This window comes from Staurois parvus, unplaced genomic scaffold, assembly GCF_062004578.1.
Source record: "Staurois parvus isolate SC_StPar_1 unplaced genomic scaffold, SC_StPar_1.0 ptg000019l, whole genome shotgun sequence".
Lineage (NCBI taxonomy): Eukaryota > Metazoa > Chordata > Amphibia > Anura > Ranidae > Staurois > Staurois parvus.
In genome coordinates, this window is record NW_028317815.1 from 29,484,591 (window position 1) to 29,501,919 (window position 17,329).

General features: G+C 44.0%; 1 protein-coding gene across 2 annotated transcripts in view; it reads right to left on the reverse strand.

Annotated features, from left to right (window-relative positions):
* Positions 1-12,940, reverse strand: part of TMEM243 (transmembrane protein 243) — a 37,659-nt gene extending 24,719 nt beyond the window's left edge. The window contains exons 1-2 of one of the 2 annotated variants that reach the window (XM_089686008.1): positions 12,849-12,940; positions 1,804-2,074 (exon numbers count right to left, since the gene is read on the reverse strand). In XM_089686008.1, coding sequence (XP_089542134.1) covers positions 1,804-1,908 — 105 coding nt within the window. In that variant the 5' untranslated portion in view covers positions 1,909-2,074; positions 12,849-12,940. Of the gene's footprint in view, positions 1-1,803; positions 2,075-12,848 lie in introns of those variants that run through there. The other variant, XM_089686015.1, reaches the window with a different exon arrangement.
* Between the last annotated feature and the right edge of the window lie 4,389 nt (positions 12,941-17,329).

The following is a 17,329-nucleotide window of genomic DNA, read 5'->3' on the forward strand; positions in this document are numbered from 1 at the left end:
ACAGAGATTAGACAAATCCTCCTAAGTTGTACCCGTTCATCTGCAAGAATTGCTTCTCTATACCTGCTTAAAGTATAGGGTTTACACAGTTTTTAGGAGCGGAGTGTAATCTGAGTTAAGGGACGAGACACCCCCCCTCTGCACAATCTCATAGGGAAACATGTACAGCTGAGGCTGTCAATCACAGGCTCCATATACCTTGGGAGTCAGAAACGCCTCATGCAGGTAGCAGAAGTTTTCCAACCACTTTATGAGAAGGGGTGGTTTGGTTTGAGGGTGGGGGGGCTGAGGAACTGGCTCATGCTGCATGTTACACCCCAAATATGAGTGTAACATTAATCATGGTCAGAAAGGAAGGATTAGCCTTTAACATTATGTGCTTGGTGGCAGATCAAATCAAATGCTGGCTTTATACCTGGGAGGGGAACCCTGACTGCAGGGGAACAGCACCATTATTAGAACTTTAATAGAAATATAGGAGATCTCCAGAAGAGAAAAGAAACCCGCAGGTAATCCAGCTGTCAGAGCTGAAATATCACGTACAGTTGCTGCTGGCATCAGACAATTGGGTTTTATTTTGTTGGGTTTTTTTTATAAAGTATATATTTCAAGCCAAAACATTTTTGGGAGATAAAAGTAGGGGGGAGATTTAAACCGCGCCTTTTTTTTTGCCATTTCTCATCAGGAAGATTTCTCTTCATGTAGACTCCACAGGATGTGAGAGGATATATCTTTTCAATGTGAGGGATATACCATCTTAGCTAGTTGAAACAATTTTCCCATGAACTCAAACATTTTTGATTTAACCTAGCCGTTATTCCTGGTGATTATACCAATTAAACTGTTACTAAACCCACAACAGTAAAATCAGTCTGTATATGTAGTAAAGCATGCTTGTTATACTCACTGTGGAACCTAAGGGGTTAATACAATTCACTGTGTAAAAAGGATGTTTAATCCTGTCTTCTCTGATCCTCCCCTTCTACTGTCCCTGACTCATCTCTCGATAGAGCAGAGGCTTGGGGGCAAGCTGCACATGCTCAGTTTGGTGTGTATTGCAGCAGATTTCTTTTTTTTCTTGGGAGAGTGCATGTGATCAGCACAGGATCAATCAGCACTGTCCAGAGGGTCAGGGGTACTGCAGTCTCATAGGACAATGAGAGGAGAATGGAAACTCCTCCTACAAGCTTTAAGAAAAAGGGGAGGTTTTGATTTTAGTTATACTTTAAGTTCACATATATCTATCACTTGCAGGCATTTATAATTATAGTACTCCCCCTGACAATGCCTTTATCTGAAGGATGGAGCCATCTTTGTTCAAACACCACTCAGGGTCAGCATTTACTTTTAAATACTTGCTCAGAGATGACCAAATGTAATTCCCTAGGTGTCTGATGGTCTTGGCCATGTTCACGAATGTCTGACACAGATCAGCCCCCTACTGCAGCCTTACACCTTACGAATTGCTGTAAAGTAACAATGCCGCAGTCTGATCATTGAGGAAGAAGACACTGAGAAAATGCCTCCACCTGTCTGCAACAGACTGAAGACATCTGAACTTAGGTAAAGTCACTTTCCTGGAGATTTCATGAAAAAAGGCTACAGAGAATTTGAAGAAAAAAAAAAAAAAAACCAAAAACATTGCTGTATATTTTGAAATGGCAAAATATAAATAAATGTATTTTAAATATATATATATACACACATATATATACACATACACACACACACACACACACACACCGAGGGATCCACTTTAAGTTGATCTATAATATAACCAAAAATAGAATAGAAAGTACTTACTCTGGCAGAGGTCTCCCCGAACAAAGGTCTGTTGTCCAGGCCACCTGTTCCATAGGTCCTGGTGGTATAGTCGTCCATTATAAACGGAGTATGTTCTGCAGTCATTAAATTTGTGTTCCGTGTATTAAAGCATACACCTGACAGCAAGGAAGCTGAAACATTCAGAACATGGTCTGTATATAGAGAGCACCCACTTGTGAAGGAAGCACCAATGTTTCACTACTTGTAACAGAAAAATCCTTGGAATGTTCACTTCATGGTGACTTCTTGCCTGCAGAAGCACAAGGAACACCTAATGAGATACTACAAACGTAAGAGCCCTCACATCACATACAGAAGGTGTGGTGATCAAAATGCACATTATCACAAACTGTTCTCTTAGGACAGCAGCAATCTCAAGACTTTGATTTGACCCTTGCTTACCTAAAAACAGCAATTTCCCACTGGTAGGGAATGGTAAGAAAACATTACGGCCAGGAGCACCCGGGGGCAAATTTTATTTGTGTGACTGCAAGTCTAATCAACCTCAGCTCACCTCAAGCAATCACTGCAATGGTTTTTTTTAGATCTCATTTATTTAAATGAAAGAATGCAAATAATCACAAGTTGTAGTATAATAAAGCAATTTCATGCATTTTTTTTTTTTTTGTACAGGACTTTGAGTTCACACCAAGTGCGTTGAGTTGCACTGATCTACTGTATATAGTGTATAGAGCAGAATGGAGCGGTACATGTGCCTTTGGTCAATGGTGGTCCAATGCATCAATATTTCTGATGTGTAGCCACCCTACCCTAAACAGGAGAAACTCTTTAAATTTAGGACCACTTGGCTGTACGCATCGTAAGCTGAATTGATAGTTTGGTGTTCACTTAAGTAAAGTGTTGTTTGATTCTGCCTGCTGCTGGGTGTGTACCTGGCAATAGTGCAAGAAGATCCAATAATGATGGGATATGAATAGTTGTGTTTCCTTGCCAACCATTAGGGGCTTTATTGCCATCAGATGTCATTGAGGAAAAATATCATGCTGGGTATCTATACTGATATGGACTGGGTAATGTGTTAGGAACGTAAGGATGCCCTATCATTTGATGGAAATTAAAATATCAACCTACAGAGGACTGAATTCAAAGACACCCCGAAAATCAAGGTGAAAAAATGATGCAGCAGGCTAGTCTATTCTGCTGAAATTTCAATGCAGCAGCTCAAAATGGTACTCAGTAGTTTGTATGGACCCCACGTGCTTGTATGCATTCCTGACAAAGTCGGGGGATGCTTCTAATGAGATGCAGAGCCGTACAAAGCAGTGTGCAGGAGCTGACAGGGGAGAGATCTATTTGGTTTAGGTTTACATACAGGTCTCTCCCCTGTCGGATATCCTCAGAGATCGCCGGGGAATCACCGGTCAGGACCCAGTGATTGACAGCCAAGGCCACGGGTGATTTTGCACACCCGTGCCACCCTGTAGCATTATTTCTGCTATAGGGCGGCGTGGAAGCGGTTAAACCCAAAACCAAAACAGTATTATATTGCAGCTTGCCAATTATTCAGTGTTGTGGCGGTTTCAATTTTCTGCTCCAGTTCACACTTTATAACCAGTTACAGCAAACCGTTTTTATTTTTCCTTTTGGCATAAAGGAATTACATAATTAAAAGCTGATCATTTTAATCACCCCCGCCAGTGGTAAATGGTTTGTCTGATTCGTGTAAACTGATACTTTCTAGTGGAGAGCTTGAGCTTTTGAAAAAACAATAGACTTGCTTGCTGGATCACCACATGAAAATATATATTAAAAGAAAAAAAAAAAAGGAAACCTAATGTAGCCATCACATCTAAGAAATGGTAAGCTGCAACATAATACATGTTTGCTTTTGGTTTTAATACTGCTTTAATTGAACAAGCTGAAGTTAGAATCTGCTGCAGCTGTGCATGGTATCCATTTCTGAGTGTATCAGTTTTAGTAAATCTCCCACAATGTATCCATGTGCCCCCCAAGCCTGGCTTGGCAACAAACCGTAGCTGGATATCACCAGGTACTCCTTCCTTTCACACTCATGCATACCAGCCAGAAGTCATATTTACATTTTTTTTTAATTAAATGATACTATTACAAATGCCTGGACCTATTACTGTGCAGTCACAGCATGTGAACACATCTGAGAGAGCTCTATGGTAACAAATCAAAAGCAGATCAAACATACATCCTTGTGATGCATCTGAATAATACACTGTGGGAAAACCTGATTTTTAATTCCAAAGGCATGTGATTAGCCCAAGAAGAAGTGTGTCTTGTATGTTTTCCACGCTTTCAAGAATCAAACAAGCATAAAAGTATGATTAAAATTTAAAGCGAACAGTAGCTACAAACTATATACACAAGCTTCAGTTCTCAATTTTGGCCTTGAGCACATGTTCACCAAATACCAAAAGTGTATGCAGCTCCCGTGTGACTTTTGGGTAAAGTTTTGCCTGCATTTCAAGCCCTCTAGAGGAAGGTGCTCTAGGCCAAGGGTGTCATCCTTATCTCGGGGATCCCTGTGAAAGCTAGAAATCACAGGTTGGGTGGTGACCCTAGACGTAAACCATCTGTGTGCCGGCTCCATCATAGGCACTGATCACATGTAACCAATTATGTGAATGGATACATGCGATAAGCACCAGCTCTGGCCTTTCATTTGCATTTAAAATAAAAACACTTGTGCCCCACATCCCTTTACTATTAGTTCATTTTACTGGATTTTATAAAACTTTTGTATAGGTCTTTTGTTTTTTTTGTTTTTAAATAAACATCATATTAAACTGCTCTGTGCAAAGGTTGTGCACAGAGCAGCTGTGATCCTCCTCTTTTGGGGTCCTCCGCTGGTGCTCCTGACTCCTCCACTCTGCTGAGTGCCCCCATAGCAAGCTGCTTACTATGGGGGCACTTATGCAGGCTCGATCCTGAGCCATGCTCTGCATTTCCATAGACACACATACATAGCGCGACTCAGCCGTGCCCCCTTCTCCCGTTGGCTCCTGCCGCTGCCTCCATGGCCAATGAGCAAAGAGAAAGCAGAGACAGTCACTGCTCTGGGGCACAGATCTAAAACACGATCGAGCTCAGGGGGTGATCTGGCGCACTCTGTGGGGAGGGGGGGGGGGGGGGGGGAGGGAATTCTGTGCACAGAAGGGTTTTATTTTGGCCAGGAATGATTATTATAAATGCCCACTGTGACGGATTCTTTTTGATGGGTGGATGTGCTGAATGGCTCAATAAACACAGTGCTTACTGAAGCAACATTTCCCCCACGTTCTGCCTTTTCTACAAGCAGATCACTTTTCTATTTCTAGGTTAAAGAGGAACTACTAAACTCTGGTAGCTGTACATAAAGAAAGGCAGAGGGCACACGACTAGTCACTCATTGCCTGTGGTTTCCCTGCAGCTGATCCTTAAGGGTTCTTTCACACTTGTGGTGCCCTTCTGAAGAGTGATTTGCTTCTGGATCATTTTTCAGAGGGTATTTGACAGGTGGTGAGAAGGTATTCTCCCCTCCTCATCCCTTGACTTAACCCTGTAATGCTGCACTATCATTCTGCCATTGCAATGCACTTCATGGGGGCACGGCCCCACTGAACTTAATGGGAGAGTTTGATCAGCAGTGCCACCTGTCAAACGCTGCACCCAGAGTAAAGAAATGCTGTGGCCATGGAGCAAAGCAATGTGGCATGTATACAGCCTTGACAGTTCAGGTGAGCTGCCGGGGGGGGGGGGGGGGGGGGCAGGGGTGTATTTACCACAAGGCAAACAAGGCATTTGCCTAGGGCAGCTTTTTTCAGGGAGGCAGCAGCTTTTTTCAGGGAGGCAGTACCATCCCATGAAAGAAGGAAAGGAAGAAGGGACACATACAGCACGGGGATCTGAGAGAGGCTGCAGGCTGCTAATGGTGTATGCAAAGCCTAACTCTTGTTCCAGGGGATGTCTGGAGCTGTGAAGGCGAGTGTCTTATCTCTTGCCAGAGTGGGGGGGCATTTGCCAGTGTATGGGGGGGGGGGGGGGGGGAGTGGTAGTAAAAGGCTCTCTCGGGTGGAGGTGGGGGCCCTGGGGTGTTGTCGGTCACTAGATCAAAAACGAATTCTCCTGCGCTCTAGGACCCAGGTGGGTGGCGAATAGATGGAACCAGACCTGGAAAAAATCGACCACCAGTGCAGCATGTAGAGTTGTGCAGCTCCAAACAAGGCTGGGGAAGCCCGATCAATACTGCAAAACTAAACAAAAACGAGAAGCGCACCAACCTTGCGCATTACCTCAGTAACCAAAGTTTATTGATTATAAAATGATACTCACAAACAGCAAATAAAATCAGGCATGTAAGTCCTCAGAGGGACCTGAAAGATAAAGAGCCAGCGCGAATCCCATCATGGGGGTGGATACTCAGTACAGCTGATGCGTTTCGAAGGGCGTCCCTTCTTCATCCACGCCGTTCGAAACGTGTCAGCTGTACTGAGTATCCACCCCCATGATGGGATCCACGCTGGTTCTTTATCTTTCAGGTCCCTCTGAGGACCTACATGCCTGATTTTATTCGCTGTTTGTATCATTTTATAATCAATAAACTTTGGTAACTGAGGTAATGCGCAAGGTTGGTGCGCTTCTCATTTTTGTTTCGTTTTGCAGTGTTGTCGGTCAATGTCAGGCTCTATTCATGGGGCAGAGGGGGTGTTGGTCGGTGTCAGGGTCTCTCCGTGGAGGAGCCAATTTTTGTGTTGCCTAGGGCAGCACAAAACCTAAATACACCACTGGGGGGGGGGGTAATAAAACCTGCAGATCAGCTGCTATTTTACTGCCCATCTGAAAGAGCTCTTACTGACTTACCATGCCTTGTTTTGCACCTTCTCTGTGTAGAGGAGGCATCTTGGTAGAGGCACACCTATAAGCCAAGACACGCACTACTATTTTGAGAAGGCATTCAAGGCCAAAAAGAACATTTTTCAGAATACTGCTTAGGCACAGTTTGGCTACGTTCACAATAGCTTTGTCAGCAGGCATCAGACAGGTGTTTGGGAAGCATTTTTAGCGCTCCTCAAATGTCTATAAAAAATTCTGCACATGGCAGCACACAGTGCTGCTCACACTGATGCGTTAGCGTCGCGGCAAAACTGACGCCTCATGTCCAGTCAGGAGGAGTTGAAGCCTCCCATTCAAGTCTATGGTGCCGCTCCTCAAACACCTGACAGGCGTTTGCGGAGCGTTAATACCATTTAACGTCATTATAGGCGTTTGTGGTGCCGTTTTTACGCTTGCCTATCAAACGCCTCGAAAACGCGCATAGGGCATTTGGGGAGCGTTTGAGAAGCGTTAAAAACGCTTCCCAAATGCCTGTCAAACACTATAGGGGCGTTTGGCAAGAGTTAGAAATAAGTCAAGTGTGAACGAGCCCTAAGAATGGGTTGATGCAAACTGGTGCTAAAACTGCTACTTTCAAATCCATACGGCATTTTATTTATTTTTTTACAGATCTCAAAAGTGAAGGATTTGCCATGTTATAGGCAACATCTGTAGATTCCACATCCCACATCATCCATGCCCCTGTGCAGCCACAGGGGCAGATCAGAAAAAGTCATAATTACATTGGATTCTGTTACCAGAGGCTGGCAGAAAAATCCAGCTTAAAAAAAAAATATACAGTTGCAAGAAAAAGTATGTGAACCTCTTGGGATTACGTGGAATTTTGCATGAATTGGGCATAAAATGTGCTCTGAACATCATCTAAGTCACAACAATAGAAGAACACAGTCTGCTGAACATAATACTACACAAACATTAGATGTTGCCATGGTTTAATTGCACATAACATGTAAACATTCACAGTGCAGGGAGGAAAAAGTATGTGAACCTTTGGACTTAATAACTGGTTGACCCTCCTTTGGCAGCAATAACCTCAACCAAACGTTTCCTGTAGTTGCAGATCAGACCTGCACAACGATCTGGAGTCATTTTGAACCACTCCTCTTCACAAAATTGTTTCAGTGTAGCAATATTCTTGGGATGTCTGGTGTGAATCGCTCTCTTAAGGTCATGCCACAGCATTTCAATTGGGTTGAGGTCAGGACTGTGACTGGGCCACTCCAGAAGGCGTATTCTGTGCTGTTGCAGCCATTGTTTTGTTAAATGACTTGTATGCTTTGGGTCATTGTCCTGTTGCATCACCCATCCTCTGCGGAGCTTCAGTTGGCGGACAGATGGTCGTACGTTTTCCTGCAAAATGTCTTGATAAACTCTGGAATTCATTTTCCCATCAATGACAACAATCCATCCAGGCCCTGAGGCAGCAAAGCAGCCCCAAACCATGATGCTCCCTCCGCCATGTTTCACAGTGGGGATGAGGGTTTGATGTTGGTGTGCTGTGCCTTTTTTTTCTCCACACATAGTCTTGTGTGTTCTTCCCAAACAACTCAATCTTGGTTTCATCTGTCCACAGTATATTTTGCCAGTAGTGCTGTGGAACATCCAGGTGCTCTTTTGCAAACTTCAAACGTGCTGCAATATTCTTTTTGGACAGCAATGGCTTCCTCCGTGGTGTCCTCCCATGTACTCCATTCTTGTTTAATGTTTTCCTTATTGTAGATGTGTCAACAAAAATGTTAGCATGTGCCAGAGATTTCTGTAGGTCTTTAGCTGACACTCTGGGATTCTTCTTTACCTCATGCAGCATTCTGCACTGTGCTCTTGCAGTCATTTGTACAGGACGACCACGCCTAGGGAGAGTAGCAACAGTGCTAAACTTTCTCCATTTGTAGACAGTCTGTCTTACCGTGGACACATGAACATCAAGGCTTTTGGAGATACTTTTGTAACCCATTCCAGCTTCATGCAAGTCAACAATTCTTGATCGTAGGTCTTCTGAGAGCTCTTTTCTGCGAAGCATGGTTCACATCAGACAGTGCTTCTTGAAACCAGTAAACCCAAAACAGGTGTGTGTTTTTTAAGGGCAGGACAGCTGTCAGCAACACATCCAATATCATCACACTGATTGGAGTCAAGGTTGGCTCACTCCTGGCTCCAATTAGCTCTGGGAGAAGTCATTAAGCTAGGGCCTCACATACTTTTTCCTCCCTGCACTGTGAATGTTTACATGTTATGTGCAATTAAACCATGGCAACATCTAATGTTTGTGTAGTATTATGTTCAGCAGACTGTGTTCTTCTATTGTTGTGACTTAGATGACGTTCAGAGCACATTTTATGCCCAATTCATGCAAAACTCCACGTAATCCCAAGGGGTTCACATACTTTTTCTTGCAACTGTATATATGTAATGGCTGGTAAAGTATGTGCATTTATGTGATCTATTATATACATGAACATGCTTTAACCAAAGAATATATAGAGCAGCGTTCGGCCGCTTACAGGAAAAAAAAAAAAAAAAAAAAAAAAAAACAGTATGTTCGGTAGTGCAGAAAACTTTTCTAGTTATAAAAAGAAAAAAAAATCCCCACTTGTGCTTCGGAGCATTGCAATCACGGTTATGAGTATAAAAGCACCTGTATGCAAAGTAGTTTCCACGTCATTAGACGCATTGGTGAAGCTGGATTTTTCTGAAAACCTCTGGCCACAGGATCCAGCATAAACTATTTTCAACATGGCCCTGGCCAGGAGTCCTTAGATGCTGCCTAGAAGTCCTCATTCACACTGGACATTTTTACAGCGGCTGTTTTGGGCTTTTGATACTTTTTTTCTACAGTGAGCAAACTCCCCAGCATGTTATCCTATGTGTCCATGCACACATAGACTGGAATCAACATTTTTTGGCCAGGACGTTTTTTGGCTGGAAAAAAAACCCAGGACTAGTGAGTTTCTAGAGGACATTTTTAGCTGTAAACACGCTCTAATGCTGAAAAATGTGTCAAAACACCGCAAACCAGCATTTTTTTTTACCAAAAAAAAAAAACGCTAAAAAATGCAAACGCAGAAAAACGCAGCTAAACGCTAATGCAAAAAAACTCATGTTTTTCACATGACTTTACACAGCTAACATTACCAGCATTATGAAAACGTTCAGTGTGCATGAGGACTAAAATGGCTAATATTCACTTTTTCAGGCCTGGTTTAACTTTTGAAGTGCCAGTGCACAGGGATGCTTCCTATGAAGTCCACCCATTTCTTTATCTCGTTTTTTGGATACAGTGGGGGAGGTTTAACCCTTTTCTGACCATCCCCGCCATCTTTTTAAGGGCCAGTTCACACTACATGCGTTTGTTGATTTTGTCTGCATCCAAAACGCACAGAAAGTAGGTTATATTGTCATATTCAACTGTCATAGTTCACATCAGTGCTTGCAGTTCCAGTGCGTTCCGGTTGCAGAAAAAAAAAAAAATTGAACAGGCTGCATTTTTCCTGCACAGAACTGCACTGGAATACGAGAAATCGCATCAAAAACGCACTAGAACGCACATGTACCTATTTAAATTGAAGAAAAAGACGGAGAAAAAATAAATTGGAATGCATAAAAAAAAAAAAAAAAACCCACACTGGAACATGTCAAAAACACAGCAAAAAGGCACCGGAACGCATCTCTGGATTGTGTTTCTATATTGTGTACTGACCCTTAATGAATATTTATGCCCAGAGGGGCAGGATGCACTTCCCAATCACATGACTACTGGTATTGGCTCTCACAGTGGTGAAAGGATTGGGAACACTTCCCGCCAATTCCAGATCATTATTATTATACAGGATTTATATATTGCCAACAGTTTGCTCAGCACTTTACAATAAACGGGAGACAATACAAGGTTAAGAGGGCCCTGCTCCTTGGAGCTTACAATCTAAGAGGGAGGGGCTGGTGGTATAAAAGGTAATAACTGTGGGGGATGAACTGGTAGGAGTAATAGAAGATTCCAGCATTAGCTGAGGGCAGGATAGGCTTCCCTGAAGAGATAGGTTTTCAGAGATCGCCTAAAAGTGAGCAGAGTAGGTGATAGTCTGATAAATTGGGGTAGAGAGTTCCAGAGGATGGGGGAAGCTCTGGAGAAGTCCTGGAGACAAGCATGGGAGGAGGAGACAATGGAGCTAGAGAGTAGGAGGTTGTGGGAGGAGCGGAGATCATGGCCATAGTCTATGACAGCTTGGTCTAATATATGAGAACATGCAATATGTCTCATACTAATTCTTTATGCATCTGTTGAGCATGTTCTTGTCCTATGTAAGACCCTCATTCACTAAATAAAGAATGTATACAAAACAAAAAAAAAGTGACAACAGGTAGCCGCTCCCACTTCCAGCTCAGTTCAAAACCAGGTACCCCCTCAACAGAGGGGGAGGGGCAGATAAGTGGGGCTTCCACTTTTGGGTGGAACTCCACTGTAAGACAAAACAGCGGTATTAGGGAATATGAGAAACGCTGAATCAGGAGATGAAAGCGCAGGTCACAACCATGACAGCCTACAGTACACATTGCACAGCTGTCTGAACTGCTCTGTGTGGGTGAATGGAGGTGCCGTATCATCCAATGAGACAAAAACAGCCACCACAACAAAGGCCTCATTCACACGGACGCATGCCAGGTGAGGGCCGGGTTCCCCCGCACAGGGATGTCTAAGCATTCAGCGCATCACCGCAAAGGCAGTCCTATTCACGTCAATTGGGATGCCAACACAGCCACTGCTCTTAGATTGACATCCACGCGGGTGCACAGCCCTGAACACAGACAGTCCAAGCTTGGGAACACGCACCCACATGCATGGCAAATTGGCAGCAACAGCTGTGTCCATGCAGCACCCAACTGCCACCAATGCAACTGCCTGCACAGGGATGCATGGAACACCTGTACGTGTGGACATGACCTAGTGTATCCTGTGTGAATGAGACCAATGGCAGATCCAGATAAAAGCAATAAAAAAACTAGCTGGGGGTTTAACCCTTCCCTACTCTACCCATACTACAAATAACATTGGCTTCAGGGACACATCATGTGCAAGTCCTGCATTCCTAGAGAGAATCCACCTTAGATTGTACACCCCTCAAGGGTTAGGGATTGATGTGACTGGAATATATATATATATATATAAATGATATATATATTTGGGCAGCACAGTGGCTAAGTGGGCAGCACTTCCATCTGGCAGTACTATTTATTTTTCAGGCACTTTTACATATATATTGTACATTCACATCAGTCCCTAACCCTCAAGGGGTGTACAATCTAAGGTCCCTAACTCACATTCATACATACACATACTAGGGTCAATTGAGACAGGATCCAATTAACCTACTAGCATGTCTTTGGAGTGTGGGAGGAAACCGGAGTACCCGGAGGAAAGCCACACAGGCACAGGGAGAACATGCAAACTCCAGGCAGGTGGTGCCATGGCTGGGATTCGAACCAACGACCCTAATACTGCCAGGTGGAAGTGCTAACCAGTACTAGGGTCATTGTTTAAATCCCAACCACAACACCACCTGCCTTGAGTTTGCATGTTCTCCCTGTGCGGGTTTCCTCCGGGTACTCCGGTTTCCTCCTACACTCCAAAGACATGCTGGTAGGTTATATGGCTCCTGTCTAAATTGTCCCTAGTATGTGTATGTATGAATGTAAGTTAGGGACATTAGATTGTACACCCCTTGAGGGTTAGGGACTGATGTGAATGTACAATATATATGTAAAGCACTGCATAAATTGACAGCGTTATATAAGTACCTGAAATCAATAAAAAAAACATGTATGTGTTTATATATAGTGTTGTGTAAATTGATGGCACTACATAAGTACCTGTAATAAAATCAATCTAACAGTATGCAGAAATGAGGTTCCAACCATCACCCTGACATGGTGGGTCTGCTGCACTCTCACTTACCATCAATCAGGACAGGTTCAGGCTATACTACCCAGGCAGGAAATGACTGTCAGGCTGCTGAGTGAAGGTGATCACTGATCCCACCACTCATCATCACCAGGAGATCGCACAGGATGTGCACACTGAACCCCCTCCTGGTGTGATCCTTGTAATGGGGGGGACACAGGACTGCGCACTTCACATCTCCACACCCCTCCCTCCCATCGTCTCTCACCTGGATCATCCCGACTTCAAGACATAGTTACCCGGACAACAGCCAACAGCACAACGATCTAAGGAGGCAGTGACAGCTGAGGAATCTGCGCATGCGCTGGAGCTTCTCTCATCTCCTATTAGCCGGCTGCACTGATTGGCACGCCCCCTGACGTTCACGTCGCGGGATTGTTGTGCTGAGAGCTCTCAGTTTAATGTAGATGAGTGGAGGTGGCTGAAGAGAGGAGGTGGGGGAGGGGCTACCTACAGAGCACTCAGCCTACCTGAGAACATTGAGATGAGGAATGTGGCTAGTACTGGTTTATCTCCAGTTTATAGATATATATATAGTGAATGGCAAGAATATTATACAAACTTCCTTCACCAGGAAAGTCCACCTGTCATGAGTGAAAAATTGCTGTCATAATACTGAGGGTGATAGCTGACTGGAGCATGCCTGCATTCAAGCAGAACTTTACCCATAATAACTTGATAAAAAAGAATGTTCTTTAGTAAGGAACATACATTCCACATTAATAATGATGCTACCAAAATGAGTGTGTGCTGTAAATTACCTCCAGCATTGTTCCTGTTTCTTCTTGCTGGAGGCTGCCATTTTGTTGTAGCCCCTGCCCTGAGCAGCAGTTCAAGCAGAACTAAACTCTCCTCTCCTTTTCAGTCAAGGAAGCTGCTTCTGTTTGATCTGCAACCGCCATGGTGCTGCACACGTGATCAGTTATGACACCAGGCATTTGATGGTTTGACAGTTTGGTTGAGAACACAAGTAAATGGGAAGTTAGTATTCCTGGCAGGCTGGGAATGGAGCTGTTATCTGTAACTGTTAAGTCAATCGGTTTAGTTCCACTTTAGTCTTCAGGGCTCGTTCTGCAAGGGCAAAACAAAATCAATTGTTCTCTATGTACCCTGTTCACACGACAACACTAGTATCACGTGCAGATTTTCTCCACAGGAACGTGTAACGTGTATAAAACTCACTGAAGCGTACATGAAAACTGATGGAAACCACTGTCTCTGCAAGTTAAATCTGAGCATCAATTTCCATCAGTTTTTCTGTACATATGGTGAGAACTAGGCCTTAAACTGTCAGCTGATCGGCCTCTACAAATTCGGCACAGTGCCTAAAAATGGAGAACTGAGCAAGTGCAAAGCAGGTTGAGACAGTGTATTACTGGACTTTAACCACTTGGCAACCGGGCTATAGCCGAATGACGTCTACAGCGTGGTTGTCCAGTTCTGGGAGGGCGTGATATGACTGATGTGCATTGATGCAGCGCACACCCAGCGATCTCCGTGTTCGCTGTGTCCTAAGGACACAGCTGATTACGTGATGTGGTAAAAGGCCAATTACAGTGGCCTTTTACCACGTGATCAGCTGTGTCCAATAACACAGCAGATCACCGGGTAAATGCAGTTGCCAGTTGTCGACTGCACTTTCCTCACGCTGTCACAGCGTGAGGAAGGTACTGCCGATAACCGGCAATTGTCAGAAAGCAGATCGGCATGATCAGTGCCCAGCAGTGCCACCCACCTGTGTCCAGCAGTGCCACCCACCTGTGCCCAGCAGTGCCCCCATCAGTGCCGCCAGTACTGCCTATAAGTGCCCATCATTGCTGCATATCAGTGCCGCCTATCAGTGCTGCCTATCAGTGCCCATCAGTGCTGCCTATTCGTACCACCTCATCAGTGCCACCTGTCACGGATCGCAAGATCGCCGCCACCAACATGCGACAATCCCACGACCGCTGCCACCAATATGTCACGATCGCGGCGTCAGACCCCAGACCTTCTCACCAAACTCGTGACCGAAGGACTGGCCGATCCAAACTGCGATGTGACATGCGTAACAATACCACGCCCAGACGCACCCTGCACAAAGATTTTTCAGCTAATGGACCACAATCTATGTAACTGCGACCTGAGCGATTGTTACTGGGTCAGGTTAATTACGCAATTAACCCCTTCACACTGCCACCACCTCCTTTTTGATCAGAGAAAGAGGAAACTCGCAATATCGCTATAACACTATAATAATTGAAATAATTGTCTGCATAACCTGGTCATTGACCCAGGCCGGTTATACAGAGAGTTAAACACACAGTAGCGTCTCTTTAAAGGCAGGGATTCGTAAATTGCAATTAAGAACTATAGAAACAGTTCAACAATTTCAGAAAGAGAGATTTATTACTAAAAGGATCAAACAGGTGCAATAAAAATATTTACAGAGAAGATGTAGCTAAGATATATATATATATATATACATATACAGGAACCAGCATAGCCCAGCAAAGAGATAACAGAGAGAAGTTAAAGGGTTAAGTTACTTGCCAGTACGCCTTTGATTAAAACAGATCCAAGTTTTTTAGAGCAAAATGGTGCTTTGATCTCCCGCTGTCACGATGGAAAAATGGGAGATGTCTTCAATTCTCCCTTCCTTAGGCTTCACAGCTTGTTTTAAAGTTTCCCAGCAGGGGGTGGTTCTGAAGTAACAAACCAATCCCTTGTGCAGGGAGGGGTCGTCAGGCGGGACCCTATACTGGGGCCAACATCTTTCATAATTCATATTCTGTTCCATAACATTCCATCTGCACAAGCGACAGTCTACCCGCGGGTATTTTATTATGCAGATAAGCCTGAGGATTATTTAGATAAGACTTATGAAATTATATGTGACACGGTTCGCGAGTTCTATGTTCCGGCTTCCCTGATGGCCCGAGATAAATGAGTGACCCATCAAACTGTTCGTCTGCTCATTGGCCATCTGACGAGGGGTCCGGTTTTTATGTAGGTCTCTCATATTCTAAGATATGAGACATAGGGGAAAAATTGATTTGAGAAGTGTTCATCTAATTCTGTCACCTATGCTGCGCTAGGTTCATCAGGTCAGCATTCAACTTCTGGGAAGGCTCATTATCTGTTTAACGATGTGTGAAACTACACAGGTTCTCCAGGCAGTGCGGCACCACGTGGCTCCCTGCTGGGATCTAGCCTATGACACTTTTAACGCACACACATCTGTCGCTGTGCCTCTCAGAAAGGGAGAGGGGATCGAGAATGAGGGAATAACATATATCAGGAGGGTTAATTCCTCCGCCAAGATGGAGGTTGAAGCCAAAATGGTTGAGCCGCGTCCATCTCTGATGCGCACATTTCGACACCGCCTATCAGTGCAGCCTCATCAATGCACATCAGTGAAGGAGAAAAATTACCTGTTTGAAAAATGTTATAATAGAAACAAAAAAAACCTTTTGTTTTCAAATTTTTTGCTCTTTTTTTTGTTTATAGCTAAAAAAATAAAACACCCAGAGGTGATTAAATACAACCAAAAGAAAGTTCTGTTTGTGTGAAAAAAATGATAAAAATTTAATATGGGTACAGTGTTGCATGACCGCGCAATTGTCATTCAAAGCGCAACAGTGCTGAAAGCTGAAAATTGGCCTGGGCAGGAAGGGGGTATAAGTGCCCATTAGGCAATTGGTTAAACAGTATAGGCACTTATTTTTAATGTTTTACATAGCTATACCTGCAAAGGGGGCCAGCCTGAAGTGATCTAGCAAGTCTTAATGTTCTGACTAAAGTGGCACTTTAAAGGATAAATTCACCTTTTTACAAAAAATAATAAATGAACATTTTTTTGCAGGTAAAAAAATGTGCATTTATTTATTTATTTTTGTTTCTGGAGCCTCTAAAGCATTGCATCAGCAATCAGATCGCTGGTGCCATGCACGTCTCCAGCAGAGCTGTCAGTATATCTTCTTGTCTGCACAGGATGTACAGGCAAGCAGATACACTGACAGGAAGAATCAATGAACTACCATGGCGCTCCACAGCGCAGTGATCGTTCATTGAGAACTACAAGCCGACAGCTGCAAAGGCTGTCGGGACTTGTAGCCCATTCATTTACAGAACAATAAATGATGGGCCACATTTTTTTTTAATTGTGACACCTAGCAGGGAGGAGAAGATCCCCCGCTAGCTGTCACAACAGGGAGCAAGGAGGAGTGGGGGCCGGTCCGTTTGTAACATTTTACCTGTTACACCCTGAATATGGGTGTAAAATATTATGGTGAACTTACCCTTTAAGAAATAGTCTGAGTGAAGTGAGAATTCCTCTACAACATCCTACTTGGCATTCCCAATGTTGAAGGGGCTCCATAAATCCTACCCAGCTTGTATGGCCATGAAGTAATGGCCCCTCTGACCCCAGGCCTAGTGTTAGTATGCACAGGGTTCAAGGTGTGTGTGTTATGGATTCACATTGACTGATGTAGAGCAGTGGATGGTGTCATTAGTTTTTATTTTTTAATATTTTTCACAATTTCTTTAAGAGCCTGTTGAAAAGGGAGCACTTGGGGGAGGAGCCAGACAGTAGAGAAAATGAGGACGGAAGGAGCAGAGGGAGAGGCGTTTACTAGAACCGATCTCCTGGATTTTCCTCCTGCAGCAGCTGCACACTGGTGGGAGGGCGAGGAGGAGATGCTAGCT